The following is a 23,961-nucleotide window of genomic DNA, read 5'->3' on the forward strand; positions in this document are numbered from 1 at the left end:
TTATTTGAGTACAATTTTTGGATATGGATGTAACACAGAGACATGGAACACAGAGACACGAAACCAGGCAGAATTGTTTCATTGTTGTCTGAAGACAATACTGCTACTAACACATCCATATCTGCCACACAGAGCTCCACATGTACTGCTCATTTAGAACAAATGACTGTCAGCAAACGAGGACACAATCACACAGCCCACTGTCTTTGTTAGATGCGCGCCTGTTTCAGCAAAGTTCACAAACTCCCTCCAACACAACGTCCGGCCCACTGTGCGGCTCCACCAATGAGATCCGAGGGCCCGCGCAGTGGTATTAGCATACAGCCTGTATAAAAAGCGCCGCTCTCGGTCACGGCGCTCATTTGTTACTGCAGAGTATCGAGGAACGAAAATGCCTGAACCCGCCAAGTCAGCGCCCAAGAAGGGCTCCAAGAAAGCCGTGACCAAGACCGCCGGCAAGGGCGGCAAGAAGAAGAGAAAGACCAGGAAGGAGAGCTACGCCATCTACGTGTACAAGGTGCTGAAGCAGGTCCACCCTGACACCGGGATCTCGTCCAAGGCCATGAGCATCATGAACTCGTTTGTCAACGACATCTTCGAGCGCATCGCTGCCGAGGCATCTCGCCTGGCCCACTACAACAAACGCTCCACTATCACTTCCAGGGAGATCCAGACCGCAGTGCGACTCCTTCTCCCCGGTGAGCTGGCCAAGCACGCCGTGTCTGAGGGCACAAAGGCCGTCACCAAGTACACGAGCTCAAAGTAAACTGACTGCAACTCAGACGTCAACACAACGGCTCTTTTCAGAGCCATACACGTCATACTGACGAGCAGAATTCCTGCCGTTAAACATGCAGCTCAGTATGTTACAACTACTATAATCGCGTATGTCCACTTTTGTGTCACTGGGTGGTATAAATCTGCTTTACTGACCCTAGTCTACAGAAATGTGTTCCGGTTTTTACTTTGTAGTGACTTTGTCTTTCTACAGACACAGCTAATGAGATTTTTTTTTTAATTAAACACTTGGTATTAGTTCAAAGAATACTTTTTTTTTCTTCTGCAGTGTGTACAGAATGCAGCGGCAAGACTTTTAACTGGTACAAAGAAGAGGTCACACATTACTCCAGTTTTGGCTTCTCGTCATTGGTTGCCTGTAAATTTTAGGGTTCATTTTAAAATTTTAGTTTTAACTTTTAGAGCTCTGCACGGTGAAGCTCCCCAGTACATCTCTGACGTGCTGAAACCTCATGCTTCATCCCGAGCACTTAGGTCTTCAAGTCAGAGGCTACTGGTGGTCCCACGTACTAGGTTTAAAACACGTGGGGATCGGGCTTTTCAGGCACTGGCACGTAGGCTGTGGAACTCTCTGCCGTTGTCTTTACGCTGTCTAGACTCTACTGACTCCTTTAAAAAGCAGCTGAAGACATTTTATACAAACGGGCTTTTAATTAATTTTAACTTGTATGTCTGATCTTATTGTAAAGCACTTTGTGATTTTTATCTGTGAAATGTGCTATATAAATAAATTTTACTTTTACTTAGGATTTGTTCCACTATGCAAAGAGTGCAGAAAAACTGGTAGAGATGCAGTTACAGTCTACCTGGGCCCCACCAACTATCAGCTAAAGAGAAGAAATAAATTCAATTGCTGCACATTTTCTAGACCCGTCTGTGGTCCTGTCTGTTATATGCAGCACCATGCTCTGCTTCACTGTCAAAAGTTAGCAACTACATTTTAAAATATTCTATTAAACACATAATACATTTATAGATGCATATTATTATTAAAATATATAATATTGTTTTATTTTTATTTTTTTTTAAAGCCTACACTGGCTGTTGTAGTGGAAGTAAACTCTACTTTACAACCTTACCTGACTAAATCTAGGCCAGTGGAATTGACATTCAGTCATTTCAAGGACACATTTTATTCCAAGCTGAGCCCGTACTGCTATTTATTTTTTACCATGTATTTATTTCATTACTCGTTTCATAACCATTTTGATTCATGTTCATATGGAGTTCTGTAGTGTTAAGGCCCTCCCAGCTGGAGGAGAAGAGTCAGTGGCTGCCCTGTGTCCCCCCCCTCAGTACTTTTCCACTAAAGCTGAGGTTGAAAGTTGCGATTTGGTGCGAGCCTCCCTTCCGTTAGACTTAATTTGTCATTAACAAAAGACAACATTTCCACATTTAGAGAGTAGAAGAGTGGGCGGGGCCACTGAGCTTCGAGCGGTCCAGCGAACCGTCTGTTTTCTTTTACGTCCGCCGAGCACAGATAATAACACGGCTCCGTGGGGTTGAGATTCATTCGACTTTGTTCATCCAGAGAAGAAACTTTAACCATGAGTGGACGAGGCAAAGGTGGCAAAGGACTCGGAAAAGGAGGCGCCAAGCGTCACCGTAAAGTTCTCCGTGATAACATCCAGGGCATCACCAAACCGGCCATCCGCCGTCTGGCTCGCCGTGGCGGAGTGAAGCGTATCTCCGGTCTGATCTACGAGGAGACCCGCGGTGTGCTCAAGGTGTTTCTGGAGAACGTCATCCGCGACGCCGTCACCTACACTGAGCACGCTAAGAGGAAGACTGTGACCGCCATGGATGTGGTGTACGCTCTGAAGAGGCAGGGCCGCACTCTGTACGGCTTCGGCGGGTAAACTCATTCTCTCCAATCCATCAAACGGCTCTTTTAAGAGCCACCCACTTTCACTTTAAGAGCTTTGTTCTGCCATCTTGTGATATTAATCCGCTGTATTGAACCCTAGTCAACAGAAATGTGTTCCTGCTTTTTACTTTGTCAAAAGACATAGTTACTACAAACAGAATTAATGCGACTTTTTAGTTATCTCCTGGTTTTAGTTCAAAGTATACTTTTTTCTTCTTATATGCAAAGTTGCGCTAATCATAAGATTAAAATGCTTTGGCACAAAACTAGAATCAACATTCATGTTGCAGCTTTTCATTGCATGGTCGTGTCTGTATAGTTTTGGTCGTCTGTATTCGTCTTGTTGCAGTTTTCGGCTTCTGCTGTGAGGTTATCCTCCATGCACTTATACAATTAATCGCTAGACTGTTTTTTTTTTTTTAAATAAATATTATATTAGGGACATTTCCCTATACATATCTTTGACCTGGGGGCAGAATTGATCGTGAAATGGAAAGAAAAAATGCGTATGAACTTACAAATTTACAACATGATGCATTTAAGGTAATCCCTTTTCCATTTTTATTTAAGAGGATTTGTTCCACTATGCGAAGAGGCTGGAGTGCAGAAAAACTGGTAGAGATGCAGTTAGTCTACCTGGGCCCCACCAACTATCAGCTAAAGAGAACAAATAAATTCAATTGCTGCACATTTTCTAGACTAAAATTTTGAGATTATTTCAAAAATAAAATATCTTTTTGTAACATTACATGTTGCGAATCAAATGGAAGTCTTTCTAAAGTTTAATGATATTTATATTATGAAAAGCAGATTTTTGACATTTTAAGTTTTTCCCGTTTCCAGTTAAAATAAACACACACAAAACACAAGCAAACAGCCAGAACACAAAGCTGGAAAACTACGGAGCCCCGCAGGGGGCATGGGAGAAAAAAAAAAATTAAGACTGACTTTTGCGAGATCTCGCAAAACTTTTAGCCGCATTCTTCGGACGCCGGCTCGAAGCCGACCGGGAGGTCGAGGCACGATGTGCCGGGAAAGCGGTGTTCCTCCCGGCTGTAGTAGCTCTCGACCTCCCGTTAGCTTAAATTAATCTTAATCCGTCTTAATTTTTTTTTCTCCCATGTCCCCTGCAGGCGCTCCATAGAAAACCCACCCGATCGACCAAAATCAACTCAAAATACTAGTGATGTGACATTCTGTATCGAGGCTTCGAAGCTTGTGCCGAGTAATGGAGGGGGCGTTTCCGCGAAGCGCGTATCGAGGCTTGCTTCATTTATGGGAGGAGCTGAAAATGATGACGTCCGAAGCCTCGCTGCCCGGCTCTACCACGTGACTGGTTCATGAAGTGGTTCGAACTTTGCCGCGAGCTATGACAGCGATATAAACCCCTCAGACTTCATTCAAAAATGTGGGTGTTTGATGGAGAGTTGCGGTTAGAGAGAGTTTGGAGACAGTTTGGAGGTTTATGAGAGTGAGGAGAGAAAGTCAGGAGAGAATGGAGCCAGCTAAGAAGAGGATGTCCTCCCCTGTGTGGGAACATTTTGATCTTATTCCTCCCAACAAAGGTATGTAAATTTCTACAGAAGATGTATTTTCATAATACTGATGGTGCAATACAATTTATGTTAAGCGCCTTTACTTTTGTACAAGGTGAAGTGTTTGCTCTGTGCCAGGGAGCTGGGATATAACAACAACACCTCATCCATGCTCAGGCACTACAGAGCTTTGCATGAGAATAAGGGGGACACCGATTGTGGAGCAAGACCAGGTGAGCCATCAAATGCAATGATAATATAGCATGCAGTAATGTTACTAAATGATATAACAATATTATACAACTGTTATAAGTTACGTGTGTGATATTTATATTTGTGCTTTGTTCTCCTGAGGAAAGACAATAAAGACAATCTCAAATAGATGAAGACCTGGTTAGCATGGTGATTGAGGACTCCCAGCCATTTAGCATTGTGGAGGACAAAGGATTCAAAAGATTCGTTAAATCATTAAATCCTAGCTATGTTCTCCCCACTAGAAAGGTCATAAAAGCAGTGAAAATTTAGTTTTTACACAATAAAATATGGGCAGGACTGACGCCTCAGTGTGTAGCTGTCCATACCTCAACGTTACAAAAGCACAACTACCGTCCACACCCCAACCACACCTCACCTCACAGTAAATGATCATTTCCATTTTAAGCATTTCCAAATGATCATTTTCCATACTGCCAGTATAAATATACACAGTATACTGCCATCACTACAATATACATGTTTTACACACTCCTTTTCTTGTTGACATTTACAGGCTGTGTGCAAAAGGCCACACTCTTCAAATTCATGCCAACTAATATTTTTACGTCCAGTAGGTGTCCTGCTAGAGCAAATGAAGCTTCAAGAAGCTTTGCGCTGGGGTGAACCAATTGGATGAAAAGCTTCAGTGCTTCATGAAGCTTCATCTGCCCATCACTAGAAAATACTGCCACACAACAGAACCTCCTCTCCTCCTCCTCAAAAAACTCCACAAATGAATGAGTCACCTGCTTATAAACCATTGAATCAGACACCGAAGCCGTTAGACTCTAAATGAAGCTTCGGACGTCACTGATCACGTGATTCTGGCCAAACGAATCAAGCTTCGACACAGTGCTTCTGAAGCAGTGTGTTGATTTTTTTGACACATGCTTCAAGCGAGCCATCACTACTTCACTGTGTACTGCACTGCACATGGTTGAAATGACAAACCCACCTAACTTGATGTGCACTTTAACACACAACTAGACTAACCAGGATACAAAGGGCTAGTTTGTTGGACTATTAGAGGGCAAAAAATGGCTAATTAGATGTCAAAGTGTATACTAAGAAAGATATGAATTGGTATCATCATTTTTTTTGTATTTTTTTCCTCACTTGTGGTGCCCCTGGATGGATGACACTGTTAGCATTTGCCTATACTGCCTATGCCACAGGCAGGCCCTGCTGTGTCCTTCACATCCAGCTTTCCTAGCAATTCCCAGAGGAATTTCCATCAAAGCTTTCTTCAATCTAACTCCTAACTTGATGGCTCCATAGCCACCTTTTTATCTGCCTTTATATAATGCAACTATTGTAGTAAGTGCTGTGCATTAGATGGAGGAGTTGTACAGGAGGTAGGAATGATTTCCTGTGGTGTTCAGAGGGGATTTTTGGTCATCTCAGACTCTCACTAAACACACTCCGGTGACTGGTCAGCACATGATGGTGTGGGTCAGGGGTATTGTTCAGGATTTGACTTATGCACAAAAAAAAATTGTGGTCACATATTTTTCAGTAGGTGGGATAACAGAATCCTCCAGAAAGAGGAGCAGAGATATACTGGGCATGAGCTTTATTAGTGCCAGAGCTGGGAAATGCACCCACATGGGCAGAGCAGGATAAAATAAATAACAAATAATAACAACAACCTTATTACGATAATAATAAATAGAATAGATACAAGGATAAAATAATTTTTGACTAATAGCGAAAGAGTGATTAACAGTGAGATGGCTGGGTGTTTTTAGCAGGTGTTGAGTATTACACATTGAGATACTCAGTGATCAGTTTGTGGATGCAGACTAAGAGATCAGAGCCAAAGTGTGGAAGCGAGCTGCTGTAAGGTCACTAATGAAGCTTCTGTACAACAATGTGAGTGAAACTGTGCTTTGGTTAGAAGTGAGCAGCTGTCACACAGGTCTCGCTGCTCCGTGGGCCTGCAGCAGCATCGGTGTGTTTGCTGGGAGCTCGCAGCGTCACTTTGTCCCACAGCTGCGCTCACCAGATGCTGCTTTTAACTCGGAGTGCGTGAACAAACATGTGTATCAGCTGGAAAAGGCTTTTTACGGAGCTCTGCTGCGGCTCCACCGGTTTCAGCAGAGAAAAGAGTCCAAGAAGCCGCCGAGCAGCGCTGACCTCCGCACCGAGTCGCCGAGCTTTGGGAGCTCCACGAACCGAGAGCAGAGAGCACGAGAGCCCGACACGAGGCCTGCACGAGGAGACACAAGCCCGCTGTGGACGGCTCCACTGTCGACCTGCAGTGCTGCTCTCACACTCACTTTAAGCTCTTTGATCCCGAGACACGAAACACAAAATGAAGCATTGCGAGGCACGCGCAAGAGCTGCGCGCGCTGCCTTCACTCTCAACGGTTCTCATGATGCGTTTAAGTGCAGCGTGGCGCTTCCGACTTGCCATCACTGTACCGTGAATCTCGATCAGACGCGAAAGAGGAAAATGTCCGAGGAAGCTCCTGCACCTGCTGCCGTCCCGGCCAAGGCGGCCAAGAAGAAGAAGACGACGGCTTCTAAGCCCAAGAAGGTCGGCCCCAGCGTGGGCGAGCTGATTGTGAAAACCGTGGCCGCTTCCAAGGAGCGCAGCGGCGTGTCCGCAGCCGCGCTCAAGAAGGCTCTGGCTGCCGGAGGCTACGATGTGGACAAGAACAAGGCCCGCGTTAAGACTGCCATCAAGAGCCTGGTGGCGAAGGGCACTCTGGTGCAGACCAAGGGCACCGGGGCCTCCGGATCCTTCAAGATGAACAAGAAGGTTACTGAGAGCAAAGCCAAGAAGCCCGCAAAGAAAGCCGCTCCTAAAGCCAAGAAGCCCGCCGCGGCCAAAGCCAAGAAACCGGCAGCAGCTGCTAAGAAGTCGCCCAAGAAGGCAGCAGCAGCTAAGAAGCCCGCAGCCGCTAAGAAGTCGCCAAAGAAGGCCAAGAAGCCCGCAGCGGCGGCCAAGAAAGTGCCCAAAAGCACCAAGAAAGCAGCAAAGACCCCCAAGAAGGTGCTCAAGAAGGCTCCCGCAACAAAGAAATCCCCCGCCAAGAAGGCCGCCAAGCCCAAAGTCAAGAAGGCGGCCACAGCAGCCAAGAAGAAGTGAGCTGACACCGCTCTCACACTCAACAACGGCTCTTCTCAGAGCCACCACAGCAACACACAAGAGCTCCTTCCTCTCACTCACTCACCACTCTTGTCATTCACAATAATGTCCTTATTATTAAAGCGCTTTTTTCCCCCTCCATTGTCCTCATTACAATTACAACTTGGATTACTATCATGGTGCACATTAGTGCTGTCTAAGCAAGTCTACAACTATAAGAATACAAATATTAACAACTCAATATTTACAATCACACATTCGTAATACAAGCCATCACACCGCTTCTTTTACTGTGAAACATCATACAAGAAATAAACTGTTAAAGGTCAGCAACTACATTTTAAAGTATTCTATTAAACAACACATAATACATTCATAGATGCATGTTATTATTCACGTATGAAATATTGAGTTTTTTAAAAGCCTACACTGGCTGTTGTACTGGAAGTACACTGTATATTTTAATGATACCTAGCTAATATAATCCACTTGAAATGCTCTAATCTACAACCTCACCTGACTAAATCTAGTCCAGTTGAATTGATATTGTGTGATTTCAAGGACACATTTTACTCCAAGCTGAGCCCGTACTGCTATTTATTTTACCATGGAGTTCTGTAGCGTGAAGGATGAGGGGAATTAAATTATTTCAAAATATAGTCTTGAGGTTTACTACTTGACCTCACCGATTCTTTGGAGCTGAAAAAGAGTCCGGGGCTGCCCTGTGTCCCCCTCCACAGTAGTTTTCCACTAATTCTATTGTTCAGTCTGGGGGGGCTGTCCTCTAACCAGACTAGTAACTGTGGCTTCTTGTTCTTGGCTGAGGCAGCTTTCACTCACTTTATAACAGGCAGACCCCCACTGTCAATGCATTTTTCATACTATACAGTTACACACCAAAGTTTATAGCTGAACCAACTGATTTGGCATGTCAGAGGTCAGGGTTCAGCAACTTAATGTCATTCTTGAGAGCTTTAAGGTTGCATGAAATGCTTTGAGAAAAAAAAAATCCACTATTGTCCTTAAAACAGGTTGACAAAGTCATTCTAACAAAACCCACACTTAGGAATCATTTCCTGTTCTTCTGATCACCAGCTGCCCCCTATTATCCAAGTAAACCTAAACACATTCTATTCTTCGAATTGTTTTATTCTACTCACAATAGACACAAAACCCTAAGCGTAGATGTGACTTTGCAAAATGTCCCAAATTCAGCAGCAGTGCTGAACACGTCGCAAACAGCTGCACATTTTCCTCCACCTGTCCCTCTCCACCTCACGTTGTTATATTTCCCCATTGTGTTTAACAAGGTTTGAACTGCGTGTTGTCTGTTTCCATGAGCTTAGAAACTGTTTTAATTATAAAGCGAGTGAACCATGATGAGTGTCCACAGTCAGTTAAGCTAATAATTAGTGACATCCAATGTATTCTTAATCAGTAAGATGAGCAATGAGGTTGAACACGACCCCACACCACAGGAGACAGAGCTTTTTGCTTCAGTTTTATATCAAGACCTAAAGTTTGTTTAGTCTATTCTTTTGTGAATGAAACTCAGAGCTTTGGAGTTAATGAAAGTAGTTCTTATTTGAAGGTGGATTTCAGTCCCTGATTCTGTCTGATGACATGAATAAATATAAATTATAAAATAAATCAAGATGCATAATCTACATTTCCCAGGACACAAGTTGTTACAAACACTAACAGAAAGAAGGATGTTTGCTCAGAGAGAAGTGTTTGGCTCTTAAAAGAGCCTTTATTGTTGGTGAAGCCGAGCGTTTTGCGTTTACTTGGCCTTGGCGGGCTTCTCGGTCTTCTTGGGCAGCAGCACAGCCTGGATGTTGGGCAGCACACCACCCTGAGCGATGGTGACTCCCCCCAGGAGCTTGTTGAGCTCCTCGTCGTTGCGCACAGCCAGCTGCAGGTGACGTGGGATGATACGAGTCTTCTTGTTGTCGCGGGCTGCGTTGCCAGCCAGCTCCAGGATCTCAGCGGTCAGGTACTCGAGCACAGCTGCCAGGTAAACGGGGGCGCCGGCTCCTACACGCTCGGCATAGTTGCCTTTGCGCAGCAGTCTGTGGACACGACCCACGGGGAACTGAAGCCCGGCACGGGATGAGCGGGTCTTGGCCTTAGCTCTGGCTTTGCCTCCGGTCTTTCCGCGTCCACTCATTTTAACAGGTTATTTTCTTTGTAGTATCGAGACTAAGAGAAAATGTGGCCCGATCAGCTCAAAGCCTCGCTTATATTTCCGCAGAGCGCGCGCAGCTTCGTCACGCACCAATCGCAGAGAGGCTTGCGGCAGCGCGCAACATCAATGCACTTTTCTCCAATGAGCAGCACACACCGAGGCGGGCGGTGCTCCACGTGGAGCCCGTCACCAATCACGAGCCGGAGCGGCACCGCGTCACAGCCAGTCACACACTATAAGAGCAGCGAGTCTCCTCTGTTCGCTACATTTTCTGTTCTTATCACAGGGAAAGAAAAGTGAGGAAGAATGGCAAGAACCAAGCAGACTGCTCGCAAGTCTACTGGCGGCAAAGCCCCCAGGAAGCAGCTAGCCACCAAGGCTGCTCGTAAGAGCGCCCCGGCCACCGGAGGCGTCAAGAAGCCCCACCGTTATAGGCCTGGTACCGTGGCTCTGCGCGAGATCCGCCGTTATCAGAAATCCACCGAGCTGCTGATTCGCAAGCTGCCCTTCCAGCGTCTGGTCCGTGAGATCGCTCAGGACTTCAAGACCGACCTGCGCTTCCAGAGCTCTGCTGTCATGGCTCTGCAGGAGGCCAGCGAGGCTTACCTGGTCGGACTCTTCGAGGACACCAACCTGTGCGCCATCCACGCCAAAAGGGTCACCATCATGCCCAAAGACATCCAGCTGGCTCGCCGCATCCGCGGAGAGAGAGCTTAAGCTGCACGCTCTCCTACCAACAACGGCTCTTTTCAGAGCCACCTCACTCACACCAAGAGTTCGGTCCAGTAGTAGTAGTAGCAGCTCATACTCGCACTTCAATCTTCATGCTCTTTCTATTCTAGAAACTACAGTTGGCAATTCACTAACTTCCATTACAAAACTTTTTTTTTTTTAAGCATTAATTGTTGTATGCTGTTGTAATGGCTCTCTCCTTTAATTGTTCACGTATTATTTTCCAAAGCTCATCACATTTCAGTGCTTTGTACTAGACAATATGATAGGCCAAGTGCTCTGAAGTACAAAGCATAGACTCCTATTCGATAGTTAGAAGTTAGCAGGGAGTTAACTCGCTAGCTTCTAAATACAATATAGCATGTCCTGACTGTGGGGTTTTGGAAACAAATTAAAACGTACAGCTCTGTTATCACTTCCAGCATAAATGAAGACAGAAAACTAAACAGCAGTGACATTTGTAGGCTTACTGAAGTTGGGCTAGCTGGTATGATGATGTGCTACGTGACCGCTAGCGACACAGCTATGTTAGCATAATATAAACAAGCTAACTTTTTTTCCACTCGATAAAAGTTAACGTGAGTGTTCTCGGTGGTCAGGAACAAATGTAATCGCATGGCAGGATGCTGTAAAAGGACCAAACTTCAGCCAGGAGAACAACTGAGATAATCCATCCACAATACGAGGTTAGTCATTCATATACTGCTGCATGGGCTGGGCTGCAGTTACATCCTAAGGTTTTAAAAACTGAGCTTAAATAAATGATTAGTGGTAATAAAAGCCGAGGGAGGTCAACATTTGAGATCAAATAGAAGAAAATACAAAACATTAAACATGTTAACAACACAAAAGCCATATTAGACGCAGACTACTTTAGACCCGGAAGTAGGATTCGTCGCGTCATCACTGAACAACCGGATAGTTGAAATGTGCTATAGAATACTATAGTATTATACTGGATGACTGAGAACCTTCACAGACATATAGAATACTATAGACATGACAGTAAGGCAAACATGTTAATATTAGTTTGCAGAGGCTGTTAAAATGTTATCTAACGTTAACATGTTGGTGACACAATTTCATCCTAATGGTACTGACATATTCATAGGGTTCATTTTTGAGACAAATATCAAGATCGGCAGAAACACTGAAGCAGCTACCCATTGTATTCTTGTTGTCATCTATGTCCAATTGTCAGGTGACAGAAGAACCAACACAGTGTCCTATAACTGAAGTAATGTTGTTAAGTCCTTAAAGTCATATTCTTTTATTGTCATGACTGTATTTCAAGCTTTTTTTTTTGTATGATACCTGATTTATATGGAATATGACTGAAGTAAACTAAAGTCTAAAATTCTTAGTCTGTCATTTGTTCAATAGTAATTTAACATTAAGTAATTCAAACTATGAATTGTAATTTTAAATTGTTTAAAAGCATGTAGAATAGCAAATGTAGGAAAGTATATTTCTCCTTTTTTATTTATTTTTTTTATCAAGAAACAAAGACAAAAAGCAGGGCAGGGTTCGGTGGTTGAATCGTCCGTCCCCACCAATGCCAAAAACAAATCTACGCCCTTGTCAGGATCATCCCCCACCACCTGCAGCTGGCCGTCCACAACGACGAAGAGCTGAACAAGCTGCTGGGCTGAGTGACGATCGCTCAGGGTGGTGTGCTGCCCAACATCCAGGCCAAGAAGAATGAGAAAGCTAAATAAAATCCAGCAACTTTCCTCAACCGACTAACGGCTCTTGTAAGAGCCACTCACAACCTCTGAGAGTACACTTGATTAAAGTAATGAAACTAAATATTTAATCCATAGGTGTCAAACTCATGTTCACACTAGAACTGAAGTGGGCCTGTTAGTCTATCAGTATGTGCAACACATTTAATTGTTTTACTGCATGCAGTAAAATTGTAAAGTTATTACCCAGACTTTTCTTTTCATAAATTTCCTGTAAAAACAAATCTGTGTAGTAAACTAAAACTAAAAAAAAAAGACAGCTGAGTAGATTAAAGAGGTTCAGATTTATAATTTTAAATCACTACAAACTCTCATTTAGGTCTAAGATTCATTTAGACCAACAGCGAACCACAGCTGTGAGCTACATGCAAACACACTTTGTGTGTGGTGTATTTTCTGTAATTCTGATCTGCTCCCTCAAAGGAGCTTTATTTATTTATTTATTTTTTACCTGGAAGCACGTCAACGTAGACAATCTGGCAAAACTTCTTGTTTGTGATGTGGGTCGTTTCATCACAGAGCATTAACAGTTGCCTTTGATACTTTGTTTGCAGTTTAAACAGACATGTTGCATGTTGGTGAAAATAAAATTTCAGGCACACATCAGGAAGAGGCTTCGAAAGCTTCATAGGGCTTCATCCACTCATGTCCACCCTCTACTACAGCGGTCCCCAATCCCAGTTGACGTGGGCCGGTGTCCCTGTAGGTTTTAGATGTCCTTGATCCATCACAGCTGACTTAAATGGATAAATTACCTTCTCAACATGTCTTGAAGTTCTCCAGAGGCCTGGTAATGAACTAATCATGTGATTCAGGTGTGTTGATCCAGGGTGAGATCTAAAACCTGCAGGGACACCGGCTCGTGGACCGGCCCTCGTGGACTGGGATTGGGGACCCCTGCTGTACTAGATCAAAGGTGGGTTGGTTATCTTAAAAAAAAAAAAGACCTACTACATAAGCACTAGTGATGTGTCAGTCGCGAACGAAATGGCTCTTAGAGCCGGGTCTTTGACGTGAACGATGCGAGCCGGCTCCTTTTTGCAAGCCGTGGGTTGTTTTTTCTCTCTCTCTCTTTCTCTCTTTCACTTTTCTTATGATTGTGGGTTGTGCTTTGCGCTGGGAAGGGGGGGTAGTTACACTCTCAGTACACTCACAGGAACAGAGCAGGAGGAAGAGAGGGGGAAAGAGAGCCAGGGACAACAACGTCACATTAGAAAGGTGTAGTAATCATCCACAACTATTTCCGGTTGCAGATGATAATGATTCAGAAAGTTTATTCATGCAGGCCCACATGACAGAGAATATGCAGCTTCTTTTTGTTTTCATATTTTAATTTATATTTAATTGTGTTGTGGTTTGCAGTGTTTTGTGTTTCACTTTAAATTTGTTTAAAAGGAAAAAGCTGAAAATGTAAATAGTTAAAAGCTGAACTGTGAATAGTTGATTTTTGTAATATATGATTTATTTCATTTTATGTGGAGTGAATAAATAAAAGTATATTTACGGTGGACCCTAGAGACAAAGCACGTACAAACCCCGAAGCACATACCAACTCCAAAACACGTACAAAAGACAACAGAAGTGCTCCAGGATGCTCGGTGCAGTGTTGAGTTTTTGTTACCTAGTGGCTACACAAGCCAGGAAGTACTAACGACCGGATTTAGTGTGTGGTAGTAGCAGGTAAATGAACATTTTTTTAAAAATTATTTGAATATATATGAGTGCTTGTGTATAAATACACAAACAATACACATATGCTTTCATTTCTGTAATTAAGTGATCTAGGTAGCTCTGTTTCGGAAGTTCAGTTAACGCTAGAAATATGCTTTGGAATTTGTACATGCTTTGTCTCCAGGGGCCACCGCATACATTTATATATAAACATGTATAAATAAAAACACTTTATTTTGCATTGGTATTTCCTTTTGTGAATAATTTTCTTTTATTGTTCATAAATTAAAGCAACAAAACAACCTGAAGAGCTGGCTCTTTTTAGTTAGCAGAGCCAGAAATCCCATCACTAATAAGTACTTCTGCTTTAAGCGGATTTGTGGCAGGACAGCATTTACAAATAAACTGATTAATCAGTGAAATCTTTCAGTTCTTTCGTTTGGTCTACACTCCTGCTATAGTTGAGTTTAATGAAACAGTGGTATTGAATAGGTCTGTAACTTTAAGTTCAGTTTGTGGCTCTGTCAGTTAAGGAGAAAGGAAAGCACACATGACAAACGGGTTAATATTTCAGACTCAAGAAAAGCGAAAAGTTAATGTTTGGAATCTCAGTTGGTAATTGTTAAGTTATAACGTAGTACTTCAGAAGTTGCTGGGGATACTGGCAGATTGGTCTACTTTTTCATGACTTCCCTCTACATGACAAAAACCAACAAGATGGCAGAACAAAGCTCTGAAAGTGAAAGTGGGTGGCTCTTAAAAGAGCCGTTTGATGGATTGGAGAGAATGAGTTTACCCGCCGAAGCCGTACAGAGTGCGGCCCTGCCTCTTCAGAGCGTACACCACATCCATGGCGGTCACAGTCTTCCTCTTAGCGTGCTCAGTGTAGGTGACGGCGTCGCGGATGACGTTCTCCAGAAACACCTTGAGCACACCGCGGGTCTCCTCGTAGATCAGACCGGAGATACGCTTCACTCCGCCACGGCGAGCCAGACGGCGGATGGCCGGTTTGGTGATGCCCTGGATGTTATCACGGAGAACTTTACGGTGACGCTTGGCGCCTCCTTTTCCGAGTCCTTTGCCGCCCTTGCTTTTTTTTTTTTTTTTTTAATTAAAAATCACTTTATTTAAATATCAAAATTCACAATTACAAATACACATAATACAAGCACCATGCACAAATTATTCACATCTTATTTTACATATTACAATAATAAAAGCTCCCACGGCAGGTCTTTTCCTAACCACCCTTGCTATCTCTTAATAATTTACAATAGATACATTAATACAAAAGTTAAATAATACAAAAGTTAAATTAATCAAACATATTAACATTAATTATATCTTCAAAAGGTTATTCTTTTTTTGTTCTAAAGTCTTCCTCCTTCTCAGGTCTGTAAGGATATTTTTGCACACAGCAACGCTATCTATCATTTTATGCTCAATGACCACCTTGGCTCTGGTTTTCCAAATGTGGGTGTTAATGACACACATAATAAGCCAAAAGAGGCGTCTTTTACTGTCATACATTTTTTCTTTAAACAGACCATATTTTATAGCTTGTATATTGTTGTCAATTTCAAAACCCATTTTAGTCATCTGTTGTCTGATTTCTACTGTTCTATAACAGGATAACAGTAAATGTTCAAGGGTTTCATCCTCGACACACCGTGGCATTGGACATTCTTTGGTGGTAACATAACAGCTCCACTGCACCACCGCTCTAACAGGGAGGCGTCCAACAGATATCAACCACACAGTGTCTCTCATATTTTCAGAGATTAATTTGTCGTAGATATTTTTAACTACTAGCGGGCATTCTTCTACGCCCACGCCCTTATATTTTATCTGTCCTTCATTATTTTTACTGTTAATTATATTGTATACTTGTTTAGTGGATACTTGTGTCCAGTTAATATTAAGGTCTTTCCACTGTTCCGTAGTGTCGCCAAAGAGGAGTTTATAATACGGCATATTGGATCTAGCCCTACCTTTTAGTTTTCCCCATTGTACTTCGTTACCTCTAATCCATGGGGTTCTCCTATTAAGAGCGCTAAACACATTTTTAATAAAAGGAATCCTCAAAGTGATACGGAGATCTGGCGCACCCAATCCACCACACTCTTTGCCTTTATACATTAAAGTTCGTTTCGTAACCTCACGGTTTGTTCCCCATATTAATTTAACACACAGTTTGTTTAAAAGTAAAAGTGATTTGTGAGGAGGAGGAAAAACTGTGGCAAGGAAGAGAAGTTTAGATACTATATGGGTTTTAACTATATTTACTCGTGCTTTATAGTTAGTATTTTTATTTTCCCACTTAGCAACTTCTTCTTTAATTTCACATTCCTTTTTAGACCAGTTTGACAAACAGGGGTCTCCTTTGTTGATCCAAATTCCCAAGACTTTCATTTCATCATTTACTTGTATGTTTATTTTCGGCTTTTGCAGTGAGGAACCAAACCACACGCCTTCTGTTTTTTCTGGGTTTAATTTTGCCCCTGATGCCAATTCATATTGTTTGAGGTGAAAAAATAGCCTGTCCAACTCATCCTGGTTCCTAATAATAACTGTAACATCGTCGGCATAAGCCATAGCTGTCACTCTATAGCCATCATTAAAACAGTAACCTTTAATATTAGTGTCTTTATTAATTAGTTTCAATAAGGGATTGATGGCTAAAACATACAAAGCAGCGCTTAGTGGGCATCCCTGTTTCACTCCACACGAAGCATGGAATTGTTCGGTCAAACTTCCATTTACCTTGACTTGTATGATGGATTTTTTTATATAACAATTTTACCATGGCGATGAAACCGTCCGGCATCCCATAGGCTTTCATAACTGCCCATATATACGAATGAGAAAGATAATCAAATGCTTTCTTTTGATCTAAGCTAAGAATAAAAAAGTCAGAGTCTCTTCTGGAGTATATTACCTCTCTTAGGGTGCACAGATTATCCCACATCTGGCGACCTTTTATAGCACATGTCTGTTCCCTCACAATAATTTTATCTAATATATCTTCTAGTCTATTCATTATTATTTTAGCTAATATTTTATAATCAACATTCATTATTGTTAGTTGTCTATAATTATTTATATCACTTTTATCACCTTTTTTATATAATAAACACATCAGGCCAAAATAGAAAGACTCACATAATACTCCTTTTTCAAGCCCTGAATTCAAAGTTGAGGTTAAAAGTTCATTTACTTCTGCTATGCCCAGCTTGTAGAACTCAGCTGGGAGACCATCTAATCCTGGAGTTTTATTATTATTCAGTTGCTCGATAGCAGCTGCAACCTCTTCTTTTCTTATCGCCCCAAGGAGTGAATCAAAAACAGAAGGTTCAAAAGGTTCAATAACTCTTAACAATGATCGTAAAGCATTACTGTCTGAAGGTAATGTAGAAAACATGGAAAGGCATTGTTCTCTGACAACGTATCTTTTCTCACTCTCATTGGCGGTTAATTTTCCACTTCCATCTCTAATAGAGGGGATAAAGTTGCTACCACGTCTCTTCTGAACAGTGACAATCGCAAAGTCAGTATTTCCGTTTTCATCACACCCTGCTGTTATCTGCATATTAAATAATAATTCTTTATTTATCAATTCTATTTCTTTTTTCAACTCATCCATCTGATGTTCCTCTTCTTCGTTTCTTTTTTTATACTTTAGATTTATATATGCTTTTACATCTTCATTATATTTCATATTCTTGGCATGATTTAACTCCCGACATTTAAATTTGAAGAAATCTTTCAATCGGCTTTTAAGCAAATCCCACAGTTCTATCTCAGAACTTACCAGAACTCTTAATTGCAATATTTTTTTAATTTCACATTTTAGTTCTTGTATTAGCGCCAAATTCCTCAAACACGTTGTATTTAATTTCCAATAGCTTTTAGGATAGTCAAGACCACACTGCATTGTGGCTTTAACAATCATGTGATCAGATAGATCAGTCATATAGGTGTCATAGTTAAGGGCGTGTATTGAAGAAGAAATATAAATCCTATCTATTCTAGTCTTGACATTTGTGTCAAATCTAGTAAAATGAATCTTTGTGGGATGTAATATTCTATAGAGATCTCTAAGGGAAGCATCTGCGCAAACCTGCGCTAAAAATTTACCTTCACGATTGACCTTAAAAGGCGTTGTAGCAACTCTATCACTTTCCTCCGTTACAATATTAAAATCGCCACACATTATTAAATCAAAACCCACTTCCAAGAGCTGCTTCATTTTTTTTAACAGCCTCATTTTCTTTGTCCTTTCAGGTGCAGTGTAAACATTGATGATCCGCATCTTCTGTCCATGATAAAAACAGTCAACTAAAAGAAGTCTTCCAGGGATAATGTCTCTTCGTTTTATTATATTCACATTTGAGTCTTTAAAAAAGATACCAACTCCATCTGCACTATCCTCCCCGATTGAAATTATTGAGTGCCCTGGACACCACATTTGAGTTAGTGCAGATATATCATTGTCACTTTTCAGTCTCATCTCTTGTAGACAGAGAATATCATAATTTAGTTTTGATAAATTTTCAACTTTCCTTTTTCTTAGTCTTTCTGATTGTAACCCTCTAACATTCCATGTTATTATTTTAAGAGTACTCATATTTATGTAGTAGGAGATTATTCGGTAGAGGGAGGGAACATTGTAGATTCAACATTACCTTGCGGAGGGCTGGATCGATCGTCTTTTCTCTTATCTCTGCCATAAGACGCCATCGAGACACTTCTTTTCCTTCCTCCTGTCGTTGTTTCATTGACCAATTCCTCCATCGCAGGATGCTGTTTGTTAAGAAAGATCCCTATTTGTGGATCCACATCATCTTGTCCTGCAGGATCATCTGTAGGAGAAGTCTCCACAGGAGTCGAAATGGGTGATTCTTCACTATCACTTGCACTTAGATAGCTTTCAGATGAATTTTCTTCCTCGCTTTCCCTTCGCTCGTCATCGCTCTCACATTCCACATCAGAGGTTTGTGAGAAGGATTGGTCTCCCGGTTCCTCTCCACCTCCAACTGCCATTTCTTCGGGTTGTCTTGAAAGCGTCAAATCCTCTTTTATGTTGTTATTGTGTGTCTGTGGCTCCGTTACTCCCGGAAGATTTGTTGTGTTACGACTGCCTGGTTCTTGTCCTGAGGCAGCATCTGAGACAGCCAATGGATTTATCAAGGACACATTTCCATGTGTGGGCCTTTCCTGTAGCGGGGCTGGATTTGAAGCCACTGACAGCGCTGAGGTGGTTGGAAAGTTCGTGCGAAAAGCACTCGTGGAGGGCTGCTGGGAAGCTTTAGTCATATTTGCAAAGGATTTGGGACATTTAAAGAAAGTGTGTCCTTTCGCACCACAGAGTGAGCACTCACTTTCGTTTTGGCAAATGTTAGCCTTGTGGCCCAACTCACCACATTTCCAACATCTGATAGTGGGGCATTCTCTCGCCTGATGGTCTGGACCTTGGCAGATAAAGCACCTTGCCGATTGGCCAGGATAAATAATCCTGCCATTGTAGGGGCCCAACGAGATGGAATTAGGGATGGAGATTATATGTCCAGCTTCATCTCTACGCATCCGAACTTTGTATTTTCGGACTCCATACCAGAATCCGAATTTATCCACTGGCTTGACTGGGGGTTGAAGAATCTCGCAATACCTTTTAAGATATAGCTCGATATCTTGGTCTGGAATCCTTCCAGTCCAGAATTTAACAACAAGAGTCACTACCTCGACCTGGACAGAAGACTCCACTTGCCAGTCTTTCCATTTCGGATGTGAAGCGTTGGAAAAAGAGATCTCCAAGAAGCGACGTAAGGGCGCCTCTTGGGTGAAACACAGCTCAAAGTCCCGTTTATTGGGCAGAGCAATGAAAGAGTATATGTCCTGCACATTCAGCCAAGATGTTTGTAATAACAGCTCTTCAGCAACATAATCACGGGTCGGGGGGTCCCCGTCTCCGATGAATTTAAGTCTCACCCATAAATTGCTGAAGTTTGAAGCAAAAGGTAATGGGGCATGGTTACAATACTAATAACCCTTGCCACCTTTGCCTCTTCCACTTATGGTTATAATTTCTTCTCTGAACGAGCAAAGTCGAATGAGCATTTGAATGCATGTCTTGGTTGTTTAAATGAGAATATCTGGTAACGGCAGCAGTTTTTTGTCTTTGCTTTGAAAGGAACAACTAACCAGCAGCGGCCAGGTAAACGTGAAGATTTTCTCAAACCCAAATTTACAATTTGTTATCCTCATGATAATGATAATATCATTTATTATCGTGAATGATAAATAAGTAACTAAAATGCATGTTATTTTGGATGATACTGACATTTTCTTGTGTGTTTTTGTGTACACAGCTATCACTACAAGTCGTGACGCAAGCTTAACAAGATGTTGCGATTGTTTGAACAACTTTTGGAATTTTTTGCACTACAGTTATCGACTTTTGTAATGATTGTGGCTTTTATTGTGAAATCCTTCATTTAGTTTCCCAAATATTGTGTTGGACTGATTGCTTGCATTAAAATATGCAGTAACAACAGCTTTTTGACTGCTCCTCTGGATACTGTGGATTAGGTCTACTGTCACCAGCTTCTATGTGCTCCTCTCTATACTCATTTTTATTCAACTTGTTGTTGACTATTGTGTTGTTAGTTAGCATGTATAGTGCTCAGTAATGGTTATTTTCACTTTTTTTTCCTTTTTTCTATTATAAGAAACCTCAACATGGTTCATATAGCTCCACGTTGTTATATGTATGATCCATATGGTTAATTGTGAACTGTTAAATAAAGACCTTAAGGCTTCTCTTCTTATGTTACGCCTGCAGAATCTGAGGGAATTGTTTCACTTAACTGGTGTCATTGTTAGCACCTTTCTAACACTTATGAGCATTGATTGAAATGTCCTCACAAAGTCACCACTTTATTGAATGCAAACCCCCACTGAGGATTTTCTGTAACTTCCATTTCACTGCGAACCTTAAACCAAACCACCCACTGTCCATTCTGTAGTAGTTTGAGATTCACTGCTGATACATTGTCTATCTCTTACTCATGTCTTTGTATATGTAAGTCAGCTTTATTTCCTGCAGTCCAGTTTTGCAGTTTAAATGAAGCATGCCATTGCTAACCTATGCTCTCTCTTCTCACACTGTTTATGCCAGTCTCCACTCACTCGCGTTCCCACCTGGCTCACTGATGACCTCACTGCATTGGACTATAATTTATTTTAAGTGAGAGAATGATAAATTAAACTGTGCCATCTAGACAAAGACTATTTTTATTTGCATTGATGCTATCCTGATGTGTTTGTGCTTCGAAGCGGAACTTCCTCAGCTACTCACTGTTCAACATTCATTATGTGTACATTTACATCTTACTGTTTTCAGCTGTTTTGCTCTGTCACTGAATAAGCTAGTGCTAGAAGGATTTCTTCTAGCTAGGTTAGTGCTTCGAAGAATTGACAGTACTCTGGAGGAAGAGAATTGAGCTAGGATACTAGGATACTAGTATCTGGGATATTTGCCTGGGTTTGGCTACAGTAGCTAGAAAGCTGATTGGAGACCAAAACAGCCACTCAGAATTTTTGCATCCAAGTCTGTGATTGGTTGGTTTTGTGGCACAAATATAACCCTGTACAGAAAGAGTTGAACGTGCAGGAGCAGAGATATTGAGAGTGCGAACAACACACTGCAAGCAGATCTGCAGAGATCTGAGCAAGAGCAAATGCAAAAACTGAGTGAGAGGGGCTGCTATTGTGTGTGTATATGGATAATAGCAAACAGTGAAATACATTTTTTGCACACAGCAATGAATTTTGTTCGCTGGCATTTGAAGCAGGGATGTGTTGGTGGTCACACTCATATTACATCAAGGCCTACATACAGCCCACTTTGATCTCAAGTGGGCTGAATGAATGAATGAAACTGCACTTTCTGTCACTGTAAAGATGTTTAACTACACATTTAATCCCTGATAAATTTTAATATAAGATAAATAAATGCAACTTCAACAGCACATCTCAGTTTTTCTACATGATAAAGATGCAAAATTACAGAAAAAAGGGTCTGTCTGTTCCCAGACTGCCCTGTATTTAAAAGAATAAAGTTTTTGTTCGTTGATGAAATTTTCTTTTACTTTAGAAGAAATTTCTGTACTAGAAAGTGTAAACAGGAAATTTACTGTCATTTAATTGTTTATCTGTTACTTACTACTTTGGTATAACATGAATGGCTGTGGGGGGAATCTAATAATATGAGATTATTAGATAATAATCTCATATTATTAATAACAAACATACATACAAAGATTCTGTCTTGTAGTTGTTCAGACATACTTCTGTCTGTATGTTCCATCATAAATCTCTTCAGTTCTTCCAGTTTCCTAACAACATCTCATTTTGTGACATGACAACATGCTGTAAGACCTGTGACATATATACATATCATATCACTCAATTCTCTTTTTGCAAACTTTATTTTCCAGTTTTGCTGTTTACATGAAGCTTGCCATTGCTAAGCCATGCTCTCTCTTCCCACGTTGTTTATGTTAGCCCTCACTCACTCATGTTCCAACTTGCGCTCACTGATGACATCATTACATTGTATTATTATTATTATTATTATTATTATTATTATTATTATTATTATTATTATTATTATTATTATTATTATAACCTATTAACGTTCGTTTGAAATGATTATCAACATTAACAGATTGAACTGGACTTAATAACAGGAGGGCACAATTTTAGTAAATTATTCTGGTGAGTATCACCTGCGCTGGGTTTGTAAATCAGGCCATCCAGCTGCGGTGCTGATCGCCACTCATGGCAAAAATCCGGACAAATGTCACTTGATCAAGGAGCATCACATGAGATCAGCTGACTTTGCGTGTGGGTACACAGCAGTGTGTACTCTGTGTGTTAAGAAGAAAAACGCATATAACAAAGTGGTGCGCAAAAGCAGGGTAGTGACAGAATTAATGCGCATTATTGATATTTGAAGCATGTGTACCTGCACATTAACACACGGGTACTGTGGAATATATTTTTTACTCACCTAAAGCGCTCGTGCTCTCGTCCACTTCTTTGATACATTTGATACATATTTGTATAACTATGCATGTGACAAAAAAGAAAAAAAATCTTGAATCTAATTGTTCACAAAACACACTTTACTAAGACACGGACTAGACAGGGAGAGACAGACTTGACACTGACCAAAGCCTACTAAATAATAATCATAATCAAAACAGTATCATCAATAAATCATAATCTAGAAAAAAACACCAAAGCATGAAAAACAGAAAGCTGGCTGACAGTGACAGTACCACCCCCCCCCCCCCCCCCCCCCCCCCCCGTAAGGGCTGGCTCCCGACATCTGTGGTCACTAATCAAAACCTTTGAAATTTCACATTGATAATAAAAGTGTTGATACTAGTGTCACATTGAAAAGTGTATTTTAAATGTGCTTTTTTTTGTGCATTTTAATACGAGTACTTATGATTAATATTGTGTGAATTTTCTGTTGCCTTTGGGGTTCATCAACTCCATCCCCTTTGTTCATTGATTATTCAGGGTCAGGGGGGGCTGGAGTCTGTCAGGTGTGGTGCGCCCTCGACGGGTCTGTCGCAGGGCTAACACAGAGAAACGCTTTATATGTCTTTATATTTGTTATAAGTCTTGAGTCAACTTTTCTCAAAATATGATAAAAGACTTCCACAGAAATCAGTCTAAGATATGGTAGAGATAAAATATTTTGTGACAGACATTCAACCTAATGCTACCTGTTCCAAGTGTGAAAGAAGGAGTTAGAGTTACTGAGACATTTTAAGCTATTAGCAGTTTATTGTGGGTAAATACAAATAAACAAAAAAAAAAGGTTTTAATTAGAGTGGAGCCAGGAAGTGAGGTGATGAGCTGTGACACATTATGTTTCCACACCAGCAGGAAGCTGTGGCCTCTGACTGCATATGAAACCGGAGGAGTTGTACTTACATCTTATGTGACTTAACACTGTTCAGCTGCCATTGAGCCAGTCAGTACATCAGCAGCCACGCATC

The 23,961-nt window shown here is 41.4% G+C and overlaps 5 protein-coding genes across 5 annotated transcripts; 4 read left to right on the top strand and 1 right to left on the bottom strand.

The window, feature by feature from the left end:
• The first annotated feature begins 383 nt into the window (after positions 1-383).
• Positions 384-1,481, top strand: LOC146673750 (histone H2B 1/2). Its single transcript, XM_085402319.1, has one exon. It carries the CDS (start codon positions 392-394, stop codon positions 764-766), a length of 375 nt encoding a protein of 124 aa, XP_085258445.1. The 5' UTR covers positions 384-391; the 3' UTR covers positions 767-1,481.
• Positions 1,482-2,126: 645 nt separating this feature from the next.
• LOC146673751 (histone H4-like) lies at positions 2,127-4,161 on the top strand. Its single transcript, XM_085402320.1, has 2 exons — positions 2,127-2,653; positions 3,799-4,161. The coding sequence occupies exons 1-2, from the start codon at positions 2,346-2,348 to the stop codon at positions 4,007-4,009; spliced, it is 519 nt and encodes a 172-aa protein (XP_085258446.1). The 5' UTR covers positions 2,127-2,345; the 3' UTR covers positions 4,010-4,161.
• A 2,548-nt stretch (positions 4,162-6,709) lies between these two features.
• On the top strand, positions 6,710-7,839 carry LOC146673752 (uncharacterized). Its single transcript, XM_085391420.1, has one exon. The coding sequence runs from the start codon at positions 6,770-6,772 to the stop codon at positions 7,547-7,549; it is 780 nt and encodes a 259-aa protein (XP_085247546.1). The 5' UTR covers positions 6,710-6,769; the 3' UTR covers positions 7,550-7,839.
• Positions 7,840-9,256: 1,417 nt separating this feature from the next.
• LOC146673753 (histone H2A-like) lies at positions 9,257-9,723 on the bottom strand. Its single transcript, XM_085402321.1, has one exon. The coding sequence runs from the start codon at positions 9,717-9,719 to the stop codon at positions 9,333-9,335; it is 387 nt and encodes a 128-aa protein (XP_085258447.1). The 5' UTR covers positions 9,720-9,723; the 3' UTR covers positions 9,257-9,332.
• A 299-nt stretch (positions 9,724-10,022) lies between these two features.
• On the top strand, positions 10,023-10,680 carry LOC146673754 (histone H3). The gene has a single exon (XM_085402322.1). The coding sequence runs from the start codon at positions 10,044-10,046 to the stop codon at positions 10,452-10,454; it is 411 nt and encodes a 136-aa protein (XP_085258448.1). The 5' UTR covers positions 10,023-10,043; the 3' UTR covers positions 10,455-10,680.
• The last annotated feature ends 13,281 nt before the right edge of the window (positions 10,681-23,961 follow it).

The sequence above is a fragment of the Rhamphochromis longiceps genome, linkage group LG3 (genome assembly GCF_057381845.1).
Source record: "Rhamphochromis longiceps isolate RC_006_pf linkage group LG3, R_longiceps_female_GT1.1, whole genome shotgun sequence".
NCBI classification, from domain to species: Eukaryota; Metazoa; Chordata; class Actinopteri; order Cichliformes; family Cichlidae; genus Rhamphochromis; species Rhamphochromis longiceps.

What these genes read in the sequence shown, in the direction of transcription:
- LOC146673750 (XM_085402319.1), top strand. Translation starts at nt 392, where the DNA reads ATGCCTGAACCCGCCAAGTCAGCGCCCAAGAAGGGCTCCAAGAAAGCC.
- LOC146673751 (XM_085402320.1), top strand. Translation starts at nt 2,346, where the DNA reads ATGAGTGGACGAGGCAAAGGTGGCAAAGGACTCGGAAAAGGAGGCGCC. An exon ending in ACTCTGTACGGCTTCGGCGG is followed by an intron (nt 2,654 to 3,798) that starts GTAAACTCATTC and finishes TGTCCCCTGCAG; the next exon opens with GCGCTCCATAGAAAACCCAC.
- LOC146673752 (XM_085391420.1), top strand. Translation starts at nt 6,770, where the DNA reads ATGAAGCATTGCGAGGCACGCGCAAGAGCTGCGCGCGCTGCCTTCACT.
- LOC146673753 (XM_085402321.1), bottom strand. Translation starts at nt 9,719, where the DNA reads ATGAGTGGACGCGGAAAGACCGGAGGCAAAGCCAGAGCTAAGGCCAAG.
- LOC146673754 (XM_085402322.1), top strand. Translation starts at nt 10,044, where the DNA reads ATGGCAAGAACCAAGCAGACTGCTCGCAAGTCTACTGGCGGCAAAGCC.